This window comes from Macaca thibetana, chromosome 7, assembly GCF_024542745.1.
Source record: "Macaca thibetana thibetana isolate TM-01 chromosome 7, ASM2454274v1, whole genome shotgun sequence".
In the NCBI taxonomy this organism is placed as follows: domain Eukaryota; kingdom Metazoa; phylum Chordata; class Mammalia; order Primates; family Cercopithecidae; genus Macaca; species Macaca thibetana.
Genome location: NC_065584.1, coordinates 108,795,612 through 108,813,715, shown reverse-complemented (window position 1 = coordinate 108,813,715; position 18,104 = coordinate 108,795,612). Strand labels below are relative to the sequence as shown.

General features: G+C 43.8%; 1 protein-coding gene and 1 long non-coding RNA gene across 6 annotated transcripts in view; both read left to right on the top strand.

Moving 5' to 3' along the window:
* Nucleotides 1–16,443, top strand: part of NIPA2 (NIPA magnesium transporter 2) — a 37,224-nt gene extending 20,781 nt beyond the window's left edge. For all 3 annotated transcript variants that reach the window (XM_050796173.1, XM_050796172.1, XM_050796170.1), the window contains 3 exons: nucleotides 7,106–7,196; nucleotides 8,777–8,937; nucleotides 14,967–16,443. In XM_050796173.1, the coding sequence (XP_050652130.1) occupies nucleotides 7,106–7,196; nucleotides 8,777–8,937; nucleotides 14,967–15,601 (887 nt within the window). In that variant the 3' untranslated portion in view covers nucleotides 15,602–16,443. The remainder of the gene's footprint in view (nucleotides 1–7,105; nucleotides 7,197–8,776; nucleotides 8,938–14,966) is intronic.
* On the top strand, nucleotides 488–2,240 carry LOC126958094 (uncharacterized). Of its 3 annotated transcripts, none has more exons than XR_007727083.1 (4): nucleotides 488–1,700; nucleotides 1,857–1,920; nucleotides 1,998–2,123; nucleotides 2,196–2,240. It is a non-coding gene; the product is annotated as an uncharacterized LOC126958094 (long non-coding RNA). The 3 variants fall into 3 exon arrangements; XR_007727084.1 differs by having other exon boundaries at nucleotides 488–1,684; nucleotides 1,845–1,920; nucleotides 1,998–2,062; nucleotides 2,136–2,204; XR_007727082.1 differs by having other exon boundaries at nucleotides 1,998–2,062; nucleotides 2,136–2,204.
* Nucleotides 16,444–18,104: the final 1,661 nt, after the last annotated feature.

Below are 18,104 nucleotides of genomic sequence, written 5' to 3'. Positions count from 1 at the left end.
GCTGGGACCTCAGGTTAATGCCACTAGGCTGGCTAGTTTTTGTTTATTTTTTTTTATAGAGATGAGGTCTCACTGTGCTTCCCATGGTGGTTTTGAATTCCTGGGCTCAAGCAATCCTCCTACCTCGGCCTCCCAAAATGCTGGAATTACAGGCATGAGCCACCACGCCCGGCCTTAAATCTTGACTGCACCCTCTTGAAAGACCCTGAGTGAGAACTATTTACTCCTTTCTAAAGTCTTGACTAACAGGAACCATGAGGGGAAATGGTGATTGTTGTTTTAAACTGCCAAATTTGGGATGCTTTGTTAAGCAATACTGGATTAGCAAAACCTTGGGAAACATTAAAAAGGCAGGTGTAGGAATAAGGGAGTGAATGTGGGGAAAGTAGTGAGAAATCAGTTCAGAGAACTCAGGAGGCTCAGATCATGTGGGGCTTTGTAGGTAATGGGAAGGACTTTTTTTTTTTTTTTTTGAGATGGAGTCTCGTTCTGTTGCCCAGGCTAGAGTGCAGTGGCACAATCTGGGCTCACTGCAACCTCTGCCTCCCGGGTTCAGGCGATTCTCTGGCTTCAGCCTTCTGAATAGCTGGGATTACACGCATCCACCACCATGCCTGGCTAATTTTTGTATTTTTAGTAGAGACGGGGTTTCACCATGTTGGCCAGGCTGGTCTCGAACTCCTGACCTCTGGTGATCTGCCTGCCTTGGCCTCCCAGAGTGCTGGGATTACAGGCATGAGCCACTGTGCCTGGCCTAGGACTTTGATTGTTGTGAGATGAGAAGTCATTAGAGACTTTCGAGCAGCATGACCTGGTCAGTCTTTTTTAATAGGATCTCTCTGGCTGCTGTGTTGAGGCATAGACTGCATAGGGGCAGAAGCAGAGAAACCAGGTAAGAGGTGATGATAGCATTCCAGGGTAGTATCAGTGAGTGTGATGAGAAGGGACAGAATTCTGAATGTATTTTGAAGGTAGAACTCACAAGATTTGCTCATTCACCAGATTGTAGGGTGTGAAAGACAAGGGTTTAGGATGTCATGATGGTTTTCTGCCGTAGTAACTGGAAGAATTGAGTTGCCTGATGGTAAGACTGCAGGAAGGACCTGGGCTGATGGGGTGGGGTGAAGTGTGGAGTTTGGTCTATATGTGTTGAAGTTAGAAATGCCTATGAGATATTCAAGTAGATATGTGAAGTTGGTAATTTGGTAGACAAGTCTGGAATTCTATGCAGTGGCCTAAGCTGGAGACAACATTTTGAGAGTCATCCTTGCTATTTTAAAGCCATAAGACTGGATGAGATCATGGAGGAAATGAAAAAGGCTGGGCACCGTGCTTCACACCTATAAGCCCAGCACTTTGGGAGGCTGAGATGAGCAGATCACTTGAGTCCAGGAGTTTGAGACCAACCTGGCCAATATGGTAGAACCCTGTCTGTACTAAAAAATACAAAAATTAGTCAGGTGTGATGTTGTGCACTTGTAGTCTCAGCTACTTGGGAGGCTGAGGTGGGAGGATTGCTTAAGCCCAGGAGGTTGAGGCTGCAGTGAGCTGTGATCGCACCACTGCACTAAAGGCTGGGCAACAGAGAGAGACCCTGGCATTCATAGATAGGTAGGTAGGTAGGTAGATTAGATAGATTAGATAGGTAGATAGATAAGATAGAGACCGACCCTGTCATTCATAGGTGGGTAGGTAGGTAGGTAGATTAGATAGATAGATAGGTAGATAGATAAGATAGAGACCGACCCTGTCATTCATAGGTGGGTAGGTAGGTAGGTAGATTAGATAGATAGATAGGTAGATAGATAAGATAGAGACCGACCCTGTCATTCATAGGTGGGTAGGTAGGTAGGTAGATTAGATAGATAGATAAGATAGAGAGAGACCCTGTCATTCATAGGTAGGTAGGTAGGTAGGTAGGTAGGTAGATTAGATAGATTAGATAGGTAGATAGATAAGATAGAGACCGACCCTGTCATTCATAGGTGGGTAGGTAGATTAGATAGATTAGATAGGTAGATAGATAAGATAGAGACCGACCCTGTCATTCATAGGTAGGTAGGTAGATTAGATAGATTAGATAGGTAGATAGATAAGATAGAGACCGACCCTGTCATTCATAGGTGGGTAGGTAGGTAGGTAGATTAGATAGATAGATAAGATAGAGAGAGACCCTGTCATTCATAGGTAGGTAGGTAGGTAGGTAGGTAGATTAGATAGATTAGATAGGTAGGTAGATAGACAGAGTGAGACCCTGTCTTAGACAGATACATAGGTACATAGATAGAGAGGCCCAAGATCGGAGACCTGAGAGCAGACCAGGTCCGTTTAGAGGTCAGGAGGAGGAGTGAGAAGAGGCTGAGAAGGAGCAGCCAGAGTGGAAGGGTGAGATGATGTGAGCCTGGTGTTGTGGAGCCAAGTGAAGAAAGTGCTTCATGGAACAGAGAGTGGTCGATTGTGTCAGGTGTTGCTGAGGTAGAGTAAGTATGATGAGAGCTGGGCATGGTGGCTCATACCTGTAATCCCAGCTGCTTGGGAGGCTGAGGTGGGAGGATCCCTTGAACCCAGGAGTTCAAGACCAGCCTGGGCAGCATAGCAAGACCCCTATCTCCAAGAGATACAGAGAGTAGTGCGATTAGGATTGAAAAATGACCACTGAGTTTAGCAATATGGAAGTCCTTGGTGACCTTGAGATTAGCAGTTTATATAACACTTTTGAACATCAGAAAACAATATGTAGTGTTTATGGTAATGGTGTACTAGGTAATTGAATTATTATTTCTTTTTTTTTTTTTTAAGTGATGGAATCTCGCTCTATTGCCCAGGCTGGAGTGCAGTAGTGCAATCTTGGCTCACTGCAAGCTCTGCCTCCTGGGTTTACACCATTCTCCTGCCTCAGGCTCCCCAGTAGCTGGGGCTACAGGCCCACCTGCCACCACGCCTGGCTAATTTTTGTATTTTTAGTAGAGATGGGGTTTTACCATGTTAGCCAGGGTGGTCTCAATCTCCTGACCTCATGATCTGCCTGCCTCGGCCTCCCAAAGTGCTGGGATTACAGGCATGAGCCACCGCGCCCATCCTAATTGAATTAATATTTCTGTTGAAAACAAGTTTGAAAGATAGAATATCAAAACCATGTTTTAAAAAGCATCGAAGGTGACATGATAGTCAAAAATTACCTGGCCAATATTAGGGAATGTGCAGTTTCCACTAAAGAAAGAAAAGATGAGAGAAAGGACTAGAGCTCAGAGGAATAAGCTAGAGATACTTCTGCTCTAGAGGTTAACTGCAGACTCTAGAGGAGGCAGCTGAGAAAGTGAATCTTTGAACAGAACTAACAGCACAGAGTCTGGGGCTGCCAAGAGTAGGAGCCACCACCTGCTCTAGGCTGGTACTCTGGGAAGGCTGGGTGCTAGGAGTGAGGCAGGGACAATGCACTGATAATTCGTGTGCACCAGATGATGCCAGCCTTGGCCCCAAACTGCTAGTGCTTTCTGGCACCTGGCAGAAGAAAGTAAAAATTCTCTGTTGAAGATACAGTACCATTCTCACCTTAAATTGTTTTAGCGAGTAATTTTAAAAATAAAGATCAATCTCTTTTTTTTTAAGGCATATGAGATTAAGAAACTACTAAAAGGAACAGATAGAAACTTGACTCATAGACTGCAGATATTGGAAGTATCATGACTCTAAAATAAATGTTTTTACCACAAGGAACTGTCATTCTAAGAATAAACTAGACTATAGTGACATTATAGATTTGCAAAACAAATAGAAATTATAGAATTAAAAACTAATGAAAATGAATGAATTGACTTAACAATAGGTTAGGTATGGCTGAAGAGAGACTTAACCAGAGGTAGTTTGGAAGAGATTGTCTACATTGAAGCAAGCAAGAAAAGATGGAAAATATACATGAGAGGGTTATAGAACTTAGACGATTCAGCAAATAGTTAGAGTTTCAAATAAAAAGGGACAGAATCAGAAGCAGTATTTGGAGAGAAAAATGGCTACGAATTTTCCAGAACTGACCAGTTATCAAACCACAGATCCAAGAAGCCCCATAAAACCTACGCAGAACCTGTGAAAAGAAAACTGGATGTAAACATACCATAGTAACACTGATGAAAACCATAGACAGAATATCTTAAAAGCCGTCCAAGAAGAGCTCATCGCACCCTCAGAGGGGCAGCAGATTGACAGCTGAGTTTTCAGCTCCATTGGAAGTAGAAAACAGTTGGAAATACAGCTTCAAAGGGCACAAAAAGTAGCTGGCAGTAGACTACTCAGGGAAAATATCCTTGAAGAATGAAACTAAAACATGTTTTAGATAAACTGATAATTAAATTATACTAAAGCAAATTTAAAAGAGTGTTCAGGCTGGGCATGGTGGCTCACACCTGTAATCTCAGCACCTTGGGAGGCTGAGGCACACCCGAGGTCAGGAGTTTGAGATCAGCCTGATCAATATGGTGAAACCCTGTCTCTATTAAAAATAGAAAAATTAGCCGAGTGTGGTGGCAGGTGCCTGTAGTCCCAGCTATTCAGGAGGCTGAAATGGGAGAATTGCTTGAACTTAGGACACAGAGTTTGCAGTGAGCTGAGATCACGCCACTGCACTCTCTCCTGGGTGACACTGTGAGACTCCGTCTTAAACAGAAAAAACAACAAAAAACACCTAAATGTAAGTTTAGAAATACAGGAGGGAAGAGTGGTGAGTATATGAGTACATCTGAGTGAATAAACATAAGAGATGGCTCGTGGACTTAAAATATCCATGCATAAAATTTTAAAAATATGGCCGGGCGCGGTGGCTCAAGCCTGTAATCCCAGCACTTTGGGAGGCCGAGACGGGCGGATCACGAGGTCAGGAGATCGAGACCATCCTGGCTAACACCGTGAAACCCCGTCTCTACTAAAAAAATAATACAAAAAACTAGCCAGGCGAGGTGGCGGTGCCTGTAGTCCCAGCTACTCGGGAGGCTGAGGCAGGAGAATGGCGGGAACCCGGGAGGCGGAGCTTGCAGTGAGCTGAGATCCGGCCACTGCACTCCAGCCTGGGCGGCAGAGCGAGACTCTGTCTCAAAAATAAAATAAAATAAACTAAAATAAAATAAAATTTTAAAAATACACAACAGCAATCAATGGGAAAGGAGAAAATGGATTAAGAGTTCTAAGGCTCTGGCATTATCCAGAAGGAAATAAAGCTAAATATTAACCTTAGACTTCACAAGTTAAACATACATGTAATTTCTAGAGTATTCAATTAAAAAAAAAGAGCAACGTGTATAATTTCCTAATTAATTAAAAATCTCCAAGCTTTTTTTTTCTTTTTAAGAAGTCAATCCTAGATAAATAGGAATTAGAGAGTAGAGAGTATCCTCGATATAAAGATATTGGAGACATTACAGCCAAATTCCTTGATTGAATTTTAATGGTAACAAACCATATTTAAAAGACATTTTAGGAACTGAAAGAGTTTAACAAGAGAATAAAAAGGCAAATTGTGGAGTGTAAATGAAGATAATTGTAATATTTTTAACCAATAAAAGATTATGTCTGAAATATATAAAGAATTACCTTAAATCAATAAGAGAAAACAGGAAAAACTTGAATAGCTACTTCCCTAAAAGATTTCATAGGGTTAATAAACAAATGAAAATGGGAAATGCTAATTGAAAGCGTAGCAGAGTCATCCCATGCTCCTAACAGATCAGCAGGGAGAATGTGGAGGAAAGGGAGCTCTCATACACTGCTAAATGAAAATTGGCATAACTGTTTTGGAAAAAGCAGTAGTCAAGAGGGATCCTTCTGTGAGATCATGCCTCTGCCCTGCGTAGGATTCCTCAGTAGCTTTTCAATTTAGATAATTCCTTAGTGGGACCTACTTTCCCAGTATTCTAAAGTTTCCTTATGAGAGAGCCCCATCTAATGCCATGACACATAGTAGGTTGCCTTCTTTCATCGCCAGCACTTCATTCTTTTTCCCGCACTGTTTTTCTTCATAACACTTTCAACCTCTTGGCACGTGCTTGGTTTGTCTCCCCTCACTAAAAGTTTATGAGAGGCTGGTCATCGTGGCTCACGCCTGTAATCGCAGCACTTTGGGAGGCTCAGGTGGGTGGATCACCTGAGGTCAGGAATTCAAGACCAGCCTGATGAACATGGTGAAACCCTGTCTCTATTCAGAATACAAAAATCAGCTGGGTGTGTTGGCATGCGCCTGTAATCCCAGCTACTTGGGAGGCTGAGGCAGGAGAATCGCTTTAACCCTGGGAGGTGGAGGTTGCAGTGAGCCGAGATGGCACCACTGCACTCCAGCCTGGGTGACAGAGCGAGACTCTGCCTCAGAAAAAAAAAAAAAAGTTTTTATCAGAGCAGTGTCTTTGTTTTGCACCCTGCTGTATATATCCTGATTCTAGAACAGTACCTGGCATATAGCATGATTTGCATTTTTAAAAAGAGCAAGTAAAAAGGACTTGGGGGAGAGTAGCTTTTACTTTCATGTCGGCTTCTTCTCAGTGATTTTTATTTACTGTCATGGGATATAAGTATTTATTTAAAATTTTTATTTAAATACCTTATGTCAGCATGAACTAGATTTCTTCAGTTAGATTTATAGATATGTGTTGTTTCTAGAATACTTCTAATTGACTTGGACTCTTACTGTAATGTTGGAAATTTACAGACCCATAACCCTTATTAATAAATTGGAGAGGCCGGGCGCGTGGCTCATGCCTGTAATCCCAGCACTTTGGAAGGCTGAGGCGGGCAGATCACGAGGTCAGGAGATTGAGACCATCCTGGCTGACACGGTGAAACCCCATCTCTACTAAAAATACAAAAAAATTAGCCGGGCGTGGTGGCGGGCACCTGTGGTCCCAGCTACTCAGGAGGCGGAACTTGCAGTGAGCTGAGATCGCACCACTCCACTTCAGCCTGGGCGACAGAGTGAGACTCCATCTCAAAAAAAATAAATAAATTGGAGAAATATGGAGGTTACTAAATACAGTTGAAATAATATATAGATATTGCATAAAATGCAGGCATTTCAAAGTTGAGTATATACATTCTTATCTGACTTTTTCTTTTGTCTGTCTCCAAGTGGGAGCTGGTGAGGTGGCCAACTTTGCTGCGTATGCGTTTGCACCAGCCACGCTAGTGACTCCACTCGGAGCTCTCAGTGTACTAGTAAGGTAAGGACACAACATTTTTCATGTAGAAAAAGTCATCAGTACCTTAGTTTGTAAAATATTCAGTACCATATAATTACATGTGTTCAACACAATTTACATTTCAACAACCTGGAGAACTTTGCTTTTTACACTATGTAGTAATTGCTTTAAAAAAGTACTTCTGTGCATAGGCAGGCTGTTGATTTGTGGGAGAAAATGCTTTTGCTTATATTCAGAGCCAGTACTAGTTCTACTTCGATTTCAGTTTTATAAAATTCAAAGTTGCTGGGAATGGTGGCTCACGCCTGTAATCCCAGCACTATGGGAGGCTGAGGCGGGTATAGAAACACCTAAGGTCAGAAGTTTGAGACCAGCCTGACTAACATGGTAAAATCCTGTCTACTAAAAATACAAAAATTAGCTGGGCGTGGTGGTGGGCACCTGTAGTCCCAGCTACTCAGGAGGCTGAGACAGGAGAATGACTTGAACCCAGGAGGTGGAGGTTGCAATGAGCTGAGATCATACCACTGCACTCGAGCCTGGGCTACAGAGCAAGACTCTGTCTCAAAAAATAAATTAATTAAAAATAAGTGAAATTCAAAGTTACACTCATCCCAATATTTATCATTCAGTGCATGTGCACTTTGGTAGGGCCTGGTTGGTAATGAGTAGATTTGTTTTTTTTTTTTTTTTTTTTGAGACAGAGTCTCGCTGTGTCGCCCAGGCTGGAGTGCAGTGGTGCAATCTGGGCTCATTGCAAGCTCCGCCTCCCGGGTTCAGGCCATTCTCCTGCCTCAGCCTCCCGAGTAGCTGGGACTACAGGCGCTGCCACCACACCTGGCTAATGTTTTGTATTTTTAGTAGAGACGGGGTTTCACCGTTGTTAGCCAGGATGCTCTCAATCTCCGGACCTTGTGATCCGCACGCCTCGGCCTCCAAAAGTGCTGGGATTACAGGCGTGAGGCACCGTGCCTGGTCTGGATATAGGTTCTTAATTAGGATATACATTTATACAAATTTGTTCTTTATTATAAATTTCATATTGACTTCTTACAGTGGAAAGATGGGAAGTATACCAGTGTAGTGTATGATGAAGCAGATGATTCCCTAGAAACGTTTACTTCTTTTTGTTTTTTTTGAGACGGAGTCTCGCTCTGTCGCCCAGGCTGGAGTGCAGTGGCCAGATCTCAGCTTACTGCAAGCTCTGCCTCCCGGGTTCACGCCATTCTCCTGCCTCAGCCTCCCGAGTAGCTGGGACCACAGGCGCCCGCCACGTCACCCGGCTAATTTTTTGTATTTTTTAGTAGAGACGGGGTTTCACCGTGTTAGCCAGGATGGTCTCGATCTCCTGACCTCATGATCCGCCTGTCTCGGCCTCCCAAAGTGCTGGGATTACAGGCTTGAGCCACCGTGCCCGGCCGAAATGTTTACATTTTATGATGAAATGTACATTTTTTTTTCCTTGGCAAAAGCCAGAATCTTCGTAAGCTCAGTGTTACAATTTGAGTTCAGTGATTTAAATTATGAGTTTTACTGATATTTGAAAAAGAAAAGTAGCTGATTATTTTAAAGTTCTCCAATTTTTTTCCTCCCCATTTTAGTGCCATTCTTTCTTCATACTTTCTAAATGAAAGACTTAATCTTCATGGGAAAATTGGGTGTTTGCTAAGTATTCTAGGATCTACAGTTATGGTCATTCATGCTCCAAAGGAGGAGGAGATTGAGACTTTAAATGAAATGTCTCACAAGCTGGGTGATCCAGGTAAGAAAAAAGTCTCATTAGTCTTACTGTATTTTACTTTTTAACTTAGTTTTTTATTTTTTTGAGACGGAGTCTCGCTCTGCCACCCAGGCTAGAGTGCAGTGGCACGATCTCGGCTCACTGCAAGCTCTGCCTCCTGGGTTCGCGCCATTCTCCTGCGTCAGCCTCCCGAGTAGCTGGGACTACAGGCGCTGCCACCACTCCCAGCAAATGTTTTTTTGTATTTTAAGTAGAGACAGGGTTTCACCGTGTTGGCCAGGATGGTCTCGATCTCTTGACCTTGTGATCCGCCCGCCTCAGCCTCCCAAAGTGCTGGGATTACAGGCGTGAGCCACCGCGCCTGCCTTAGTTTTTACGTTAGTCAAAATTTAATGAGCACCTAAGGAGAGAGAAGTTGTTCCGTGTGGTAGAAGAACAAATAGTCGTTGTGTTCCCTTCTCCCTCAAGTCAATCACAAGTCTGTGTTTCTACTGTTCTTCAACTCTTTGCAAATAGCATGCTTATATTGTTGCTACTACTTACTTCCTTAGCTTTAGGCATTATCTGTTTTACCTTTTATTTACTGCACCTGTATAGTTTTATTGAGCTTATTTATTTACCTTATCATTGATACATAACTTTTATTCTCATCTTAGCCTTTATTATGGTGGTTGTTCCTTTCCTGTATGATTTGTTTTTCCAGAAGTAATAATTATCTTGTTTGTGTAGTTTGTTTTGAATTGATCACTGTACCATGAAACTCTCCCCCAGTTGACTATTCTTCTCTCAGTAATTTCAAACAAAGAGGTGTTCTTTGTTTGATCTCTTTTGGAAATTTCTCTCAGTGCCTTCTGTGTGACCTCAATCTAGGCGGGTGTCTCCAGGCTGCCAGCACAGCAGTTATCTGCATTTCCCTTCAGCAGCATCCTGGGGATTCCCTCAGTTTGCTTTTTCTTAGATCCCTGATTTCCAGAATCCTGGGTGTTTGCTCCTTCATTCTGGTGGTGCCACTCTAGAGGAAACAAGAAAGGGCGTGAAGAGATGAGATTTTTTGACACCTTGTTTATCTCAAAATGTTTTTAACCTATTGTGACCACCTTTGTCTTCTCATTTCTGATGTTGCTGTTGAGAAATTGAACAGTTTATCCTTTTATATGCGACCAATTTTTTGTTTTTGGAAGCATGTAGGATGTTCTCTTTCCCCACAGTGTCTGAAATTTCTCACTGACATGCCCAGAGATGGGTCCATTTTTGTCCATTGTGCTGGGTGCCTGATGGTTCATTTTATTTTGAGACAGGGTCTTGCTGTGTTGCCCAGGCTGGAATGCAGTGGTGTGATCTCGGCTAACTGCAACTTCTTCCTCCCTAGCTCAAGTGATTCGCCCACCTCAGCCTCCCAAGTAGCTGGGACTACAGGTGTGTGCCACCATGCCTGGCTAATTTTTTTTGTTTGTTTGATAGAAACAAGGTTTTACCATGTTGGCCAGGTTGGTCTTGAACTCCTGGCCACAAGTGATCTGCCCACGTTAGCCTCCCAAAGTGTTGGGATTACAGGCGTGAGCCACTGCACCCTGCCTGATGGGTCTCTTTTTTTGTTTTTGAGACAGAGTTTTGCTCTGTCTCTCAGGCTGGAGTGCAATGGCGTGATCTCGGCTCACTGCTAACTAACCGCTGCCTCACTGCAACCTCTGCCTCCCTCCTGGGTTCAAGTGATTCTCCTGCCTCAGCCTCCCAAGTAGTTGGGATTACAGGTGCCCGCCACCATGCCCAGCTAATTTTTGTATTTTTAGTAGAGACGACCAGGTTGGCCAGGCTGGTCTGGAATTCCTGACCTCAGGTAATCCACCTGCCCTCGGCCTCCCAAAGTGCTGGGATTACAGGCATGAGCCACCGTGCCTGGCCTGATGTGAAAATTTATGTCTGACTCTTGGGAACTGAATTGAATACTCCTTTGATATTCTTGTTTTCTCTTTGTGAGATTCTTATTCATCTGTTTATTGGGTTCTTGACCTAGATCATTAATTTTCTTGTTTTCTTTTCCTCATTTTACCATTTTGTTTTGCTCTGTCTTTGGGGAGATTTTTTTTTTTTTTTTTTTTTTTTTTTTGAGACGGAGTCTCGCTGTGTTGCCCAGGCTAGAGTGCAGTGGCCGGATCTCAGCTCACTGCAAGCTCTGCCTCCCGGGTTTTTACGCCATTCTCCTGCCTCAGCCTCCCGAGTAGCCGGGACTACAGGCGCCCGCCACCTCGCCCGGCTAGTTTTTGTATTTTTTAGTAGAGACGGGGTTTCACCGTGTTAGCCAGGATGGTCTCGAACTCCTGACCTCGTGATCCGCCCGTCTCGGCCTCCCAAAGTGCTGGGATTACGGGCTTGAGCCACCGCGCCCGGCCTTTGGGGAGATTTTCTTAGTTTTTTCTTCCAGCCCTTCTGAGTTTTCATTTCTGCGATTATATTGTTAATTTCTAAGAGTTTCTTGCCTCTGTTCTTTGATTCCTAGTTATTTTAAAGTCTTTGCTAACTTTAATTTTAGAATTCTTTGTGGGCCTGCTTCTGTGGTGGTGTTTGGCTTTTAGGCATTTGGTTTTGTGTTGGCATTTTTTAATTGAATGCTGGACATAGGATATTAGAAGGTGTAGAGGTTTTAAGTGACGTTTTTCTTCCTTCAGAGAGAACATAAATTTCTTCTGGTAGGCAGAAAAGAATACAGTAGCTCACCTTTACCCTGAAGGTATTGTTCTTTGTTGGGCCTGGTTTCTTTCTAGTTTGCCTTCATTCTTTTTTTTTTTTTGAGACAGGATCTCACTCTGTCGCCCAGGCTGGAGTGCGGTGGTGTGATCATGGCTCACTGCATCCTCTGCCTCTTGGGCTCAAGCGATCCTCCCACCTCAGCCTTCTGAGTAGCTGGGACTACAGGTGTGTGCCCCCACATCTGGGTTTTTTTTTTTTTTTTTTTTTTTTTTTTTTTTTTTTTTTTTGAGACAGAGTCTCGCGCTGTCACCCAGGCTGGAGTGCAGTGGCCGGATCTCAGCTCACTGCAAGCTCCGCCTCCCGGGTTCACGCCATTCTCCTGCCTCAGCCTCCCGAGTAGCTGGGACTACAGGCGCCCGCCACCTCGCCCGGCTAGTTTTTTGTATTTTTTAGTAGAGACGGGGTTTCACCGTGTTAACCAGGATGGTCTCGATCTCCCGACCTCGTGATCCGCCCGTCTCGGCCTCCCAAAGTGCTGGGATTACAGGCTTGAGCCACCGCGCCCGGCCTTTTTTTTTTTTTTAAGATGGAGTCTTGCCGTCAGGCCTGGAGCACAGTGGTACAATCTCAGCTCATTGCAACCTCTGCCTTCCGGGTTCAGGTGATTCTCCTGCTTCAACCTCCCAAGTAGTTCCAATGGCAGGCATGTGCCACTATGCCTGGCCTAATTTTTGTGTCTTTTTTGGTAGAGACAGGGTTTTGTCAGGTTGGCCAGGCTGGTCTCGAGCTCCTGCGCTCAAGTGATCCATCTGCCCCGGCCTCCCAAAGGGCTGGGATTACAGGCAGGAGCCACCGCACCTGGCTCAGTTTGCCTTTATTCTTGTTCATAGCCCTTTGGCTCTCAGCTGATAGCTTCAGATACTGGTTTGGGCCCCGCCAGCTGAGAAACTGAGAGCTCCAGGGTCTGCTCCTCAGTACCCTGAGATGCCGAAATCCCTGCTTAGTCCTGTGGCCTCCTGGCCAGGCTTTCCATTTGGCTTCTCTGACCTTGGCTGTGCACCTTGTGTGCCAGAAAGCACCATAAGGGGAAATGCACAGACATTTGGGCTCACTGCTCTATAGTTCCCTCCTTTCTGGGTCTTGGTCCATTAAGTTCCAGATGCTTAGGCAGCCCCAAAATCCAACTTGTTTTTACCTAGTCCCCTTAAGCTTAGGCCGGTGTTGATTGGCCTTTATGCCATCTCACCCCTTGCATTAGTAGTTGCCCCAAAGGAGAAGGCAGAGGTGAGTGCTGGGCTGATTTTTCTTTTCTCTGAATTTTGGCCCCTTAAGTCCTGGCTACTTTGATGGTTCTTTGATTCCCTCAAATAAATCTTTCTTGTTTGTTTGGGGTTTTTTTGTTGTTGTAGATTCATTGTTTGTAGGTATTTGGGGTGCCAGGTTAGTCTGTTTCATTGTTTCTCTGAGGATATTAATAATAGTTTTTCTTGTTTTTCTGAGGATATTAATAATTTTCTTGTTTTTTGGGGGACGTTTATTTTGAAGTTTTCCTCTGTCTACATGGGAGAAACAGACTTTGCCCTTTTCTGTTTGTTTTGGCTTCTCTCCTGGTGGTCTTTGGCTTTTTTTTTTTTTTGAGACGGAGTCTTGCTCTGTCGCCCAGGCTGGAGTGCAGCAGCGGCGCGATCTCGGCTCACTGCAAGCTCCGCCTCCCGGGTTCACGCCATTCTCTTGCCTCAGCCTCCCAAGTAGCTGGTACTACAGGTGCCACCACCATGCCCGGCTAATTTTTTTGTATTTTTAGTAGAGACGGGGTTTCACTGTGTTAGCCAGGATGGTCTCGATCTCCTGACCTTGTGATCCGCCCGCCTCGGCCTCCCAAAGTGCTGGGATTACAGGTGTGAGCCACCGCGTCCGGCCTGATGTCTCCTTTTATGTCAAAGTTGGGCTGGTCAGATCTCCAGCAAAAAAGCTTCCTGTTTCATGGCTGGCTGTGGGCATCCTGGGAGTTGATTGTGGGGAAGGGTTAACACCTGGAGGCATGGTTTACCTCAGCTTCCCAGAACTCTGTGGCACAGGAGGGACAGTCTCCCAGAACTGGGCAGGAGTCCCCTTGCTGCTTGAATGGACTTTTCAGCCAGGCTTCACTTTCAGTCTTGCCTTTACCCCACTTCAGAGGCACTTGGTACCTTTTGGGCACTCTGTGCTGCAAACTGAATTGCTTTTTAATCTTTGATCACAGTGGGTGTGTAGGATTCAGCTTTCTTGGATCTGTGTACCAGTTATTAGCCTTTGCTTTCTGACTTAGAAGGATTGTTATCTTCAGTCCTCTCTTTTTTTTGAGACAGTCTCTCTGTCGCCCAGGCTGGAGTGCAGTGGCGTGGTCTCGGCTCATTTCAACCTCCACCTTCCAGGTTTGAGCGATTCTCCTGTCTCAGCCTCCCAAGTAGCTGGGATTACAGGCACCTGCCACCACGCCTAGCTAATTTTTGTATTTTCAGTAGAGTTGGGGTTTCGCCATGTTGGCCAGGCTGGTGTCGAACTCCTGACCTTGGGTGATCCACCATCCTCAGCCTCCCAAAGTGCTGGGATTACAGGCATGAGCCACTGCACCTGGCCTTTTGTTCTTAATTTTGTGTATTTGTGCCTTTAAAAATCCTATTACTGTGTATTTTATTAGTGGAATTTGAGGAAGGAAGAATAAATTCATGTGACTTACCTACGCCTCAGTTCCCTCATTCGAGGATGCAAATGATAGTAGCTGTGACACAGGGTAGTTGAGTGCAAACTGCTGAGAAAAATGCCTGGCCCACAGTGATAACAGTTATTGGCAATTTTCATGCTGGCTTTAATTCTCCATATTCAACCAGAACCCCAATAGTATCTTTCAGGTTCTCCAGTTGACTTGCTGGTTACTCCAGCAGTTGTCCGCAAATTAAAAAAAAAAGTTTACCCCTTTTAGAGAAAACTTGATGATGAACTCGTTTTGTTTTTTTTTTGTTTTGTTTTTAAAGCATCTATAAATTGTTGAACATTCAAGGCCACCTCATGATTTCTCCTCCCTAGTTTCTGTGTCTGTTCTGATCCCACTGTCCCTCTTGCCTGAAGTTGGCATAAAATGCTGCTGCGACAATGTTGGGGGTGTGAGAGTTTGTGAATGTGAAGCTCACATTCATCCTCCGGTGTGTCCATCTAAGTAAATTGTTGTGGTTGCGCTTCTGCTCGGGCAGCAAAATAAAGCTGATTTTTTATCTCCAGGCCATACCTTTTCTCCCTGTAGAGTTTATTACATTTTGTTTTGTGTTCTGTGTTTACGAACAGCCAACCATTTGACTCATGTCACTTTTCTTTGCCTCCTCTAGGTTTTGTGGTCTTTGCAACCCTTGTGGTCATTGTGGCCTTGATACTAATCTTCGCGGTGGGTCCTCGCCATGGACAGACAAACATTCTTGTGTACATAACAATCTGCTCTGTGATCGGCGCCTTTTCAGTGTCCTGTGTGAAGGGCCTGGGCATTGCTCTCAAGGAGCTGTTTGCTGGAAAGCCTGTGCTGCGGCATCCCCTGGCTTGGGTTCTGCTGCTGAGCCTCATCGTCTGCGTGAGCACACAGATTAATTACCTAAATAGGGCCCTGGATATATTCAACACTTCCATTGTGACTCCAATATATTATGTATTCTTTACAACATCAGTTTTAACTTGTTCAGCTATTCTTTTTAAGGAGTGGCAAGATATGCCCGGTGACGATGTCATTGGTACTTTGAGCGGCTTCTTTACAATCATTGTGGGGATATTCTTGTTGCATGCCTTTAAAGACGTCAGCTTTAGTCTAGCAAGTCTGCCTGTATCTTTTCGAAAAGACGAGAAAGCAGTGAATGGCAATCTCTCTAATATGTATGAAGTTCTTAATAATAATGAAGAAAGCTTAACCTGTGGAATCGAACAACACACGGGTGAAAATGTCTCCCGAAGAAATGGAAATCTGACAGCTTTTTAAGAAAGGTGTCATTAAAGGTTAATCTGTGATTGTTATGAAGTGAATTTGAGTATCAGAATGTGTCTAAAAAAACATTGTCCTCAAATAATGTTCTTTAAAGGCAATCTTTTTAAAGATTTCACTAATTAGGACCAAGAAATTACTTCTATTTAAACAATGGTAGCTCACTAAAATGACCTCAGCACATGACGATTTCTATTAATATTGTATTGTTATAGAATTTTACATTTTCATTCCTTCTGCAAAATCTGAATGCACTAATGACAGTTTTAAGTCTATAAAAATGCTTTATTTTTTCATTCGTGATGGAAATCTGAAATGTGCATTTGTCATCCCCACTCCATCAATCCCTGAACATATAAGGCTTTTTTATTTTAAAAAAGAACAGTTATCCCAATACATTATCCTGTGATTTCCCTTACCTATAAAAGTGGCTCCTGTTTGATGATTGGTTTTATTTTTTGAAATAAGGGAAAACTAAGTTACTGAATGAAGGAAACTTACAAAATAAAAAAAAGGGCGGAAATCACCCCAAGGAAGGATTCTCAGGTTGAGATGATCACCGTGAATCCAGCTTCCTGTGTGCATTCGACGGCCTTCTTAGCACCTCATCGAGCCAGTGCATCCTGCCTGCTGCTGCAGCCTGGCTGGGTTTGTTCTTTAGTTATCCTAATCCCATGATGCCTGGAACCTTGATTACCATTTTACATCAGCTCTTGTACTTTTCAGTATATTTTCATAATGAGTTATATTGTCATTTGGACTTTGAACAGCTCTGGGAAATAGAAGACTAGGGTTATTTCTTAAATTTAGCTCATGTTATAATAAAAAGTTGAAATGAAGTTCTTTTCTAAGTCTGAATGCTTGGAACAAACTTAAAATGTTTATAACATTTGGTCTCTTTGTACCAAGTACTTTGCTTAAGAGCTCCTTTGGGCTACTACATATTTTGGTTTCTAGAAAAGGTTTATGAAGAAGTTGATGGAAAATTGCAAACATATGCAGAAAAGGTAGAATGATAAAAAAGGTCTGATGAACCTATCCCCACTCATGACCATTGGTCTTTAAAAAAAAAAGTATTGGCAGCATTCATTTCCACCTGGGTGATGGGAAGAGTGTTTGCCTGTTCCAGCCTGTGGCTCCTGCCTGGAGGTGACTCAGTGGTGCGCCAGTGCAAGCCATCGCCCCCGAGAGCCTCCCAGGCCAGGTGCTGGTATCCCATGCAGCTCACCACTGGCTGCATGGAAACTCCCTTTTTCCCAGCTGTATTATTGGCCTTCTAAGGAGCTGTTTTAGATTTTTTTTTTTCCTAACTGCCTCCTCCCATGTCATTTAATGCTGCAGATGTACTGTATCTGTTTATACACTGTGCCCACATCTGTGCTTTGGACATAAGAACCGGTTTTCTCCCGCGTGAGGAGAGAGACCTCGCTGAACATGCACAGGTTAATAAATTCTTATTTAACGTTTTATAGCACTTGAGAGTCTTATACCTCAAGTATTACATTTTATATCTGGCATAAAATTAAGCCTTATAAAACTTGGTAATTAAATTACAGTACTTTTTTATCCTATTCTCTAGTTTCTAAGATGAGCACAGCTACCACCTCTAAATCTGCAGCAGAATGCTGGCCCCAGGGCTATTAATTCACACTCCCAAAAGCACTTGCAGGGAACTTTTTATAAAGAAAGAATAGTTCTGTTAAGCTTCACGTCACTTGAGTTTGGCAGCACAACAGGATGGCTCACACACTCACTGCTTTTCTGTGCCGTGCGTCGTATGCTTCTGGACAGTTTCCAAAGGCCGGCGGAAAAGTAGGCGAGGCCCGCTTTTTATGGCAACTTGGCAGCCATAGAAAATTTTAAAATTGATGAAGGTTGCAATACTCCAAATAACGTAAAGTGCCTGCCAGGCTACAACATAAAGTGAGTTCAGTTCATCATGCTGGACTTGTGATTATCTGTAATATTCATTTACAATAAACAGGCATAACATTTTTCTCCATTCAGTTAGGATTTTCAGAACCTCATTGCCTTAATACTTTAAAATATGGCTTCAGTTTCTCAAACATGTTCATGGCTCTACTGGTAGTCTAGACCGATTGTTTTTCATTCTGACAGATCGTGTGGACCAGCTCCAGCCATGCGAGCCCTGTGGATCAGGGGCAGCTGAAGGCTGGACTCAAGGCTCCTGGCCCCTTCGTGCAGCACTCACTGGGCCTGGCTGATCTCCTCCTCCCACACTGCTGGCCTCCGCCAGGTCACAGGCACAGGTAACAGAGAGGCACTGAGTAGCCTCTTCAGATCCAGACTGGAGCAGCCACCACGGCCATTTTACACCTTATTTATCTGCAGAACCCTAAATATAAAACTAAACCTGTGCTGGTGAGGTGAGTGGTGTATGAGATGGTGTCACGGTCCCATCCCACCTCTGCCCTGGAGGTGACCTACATCCGAGCTGGCCTGCTATGTGAGCTCAGGGTAATCAGAGTTCCTTGCCAAG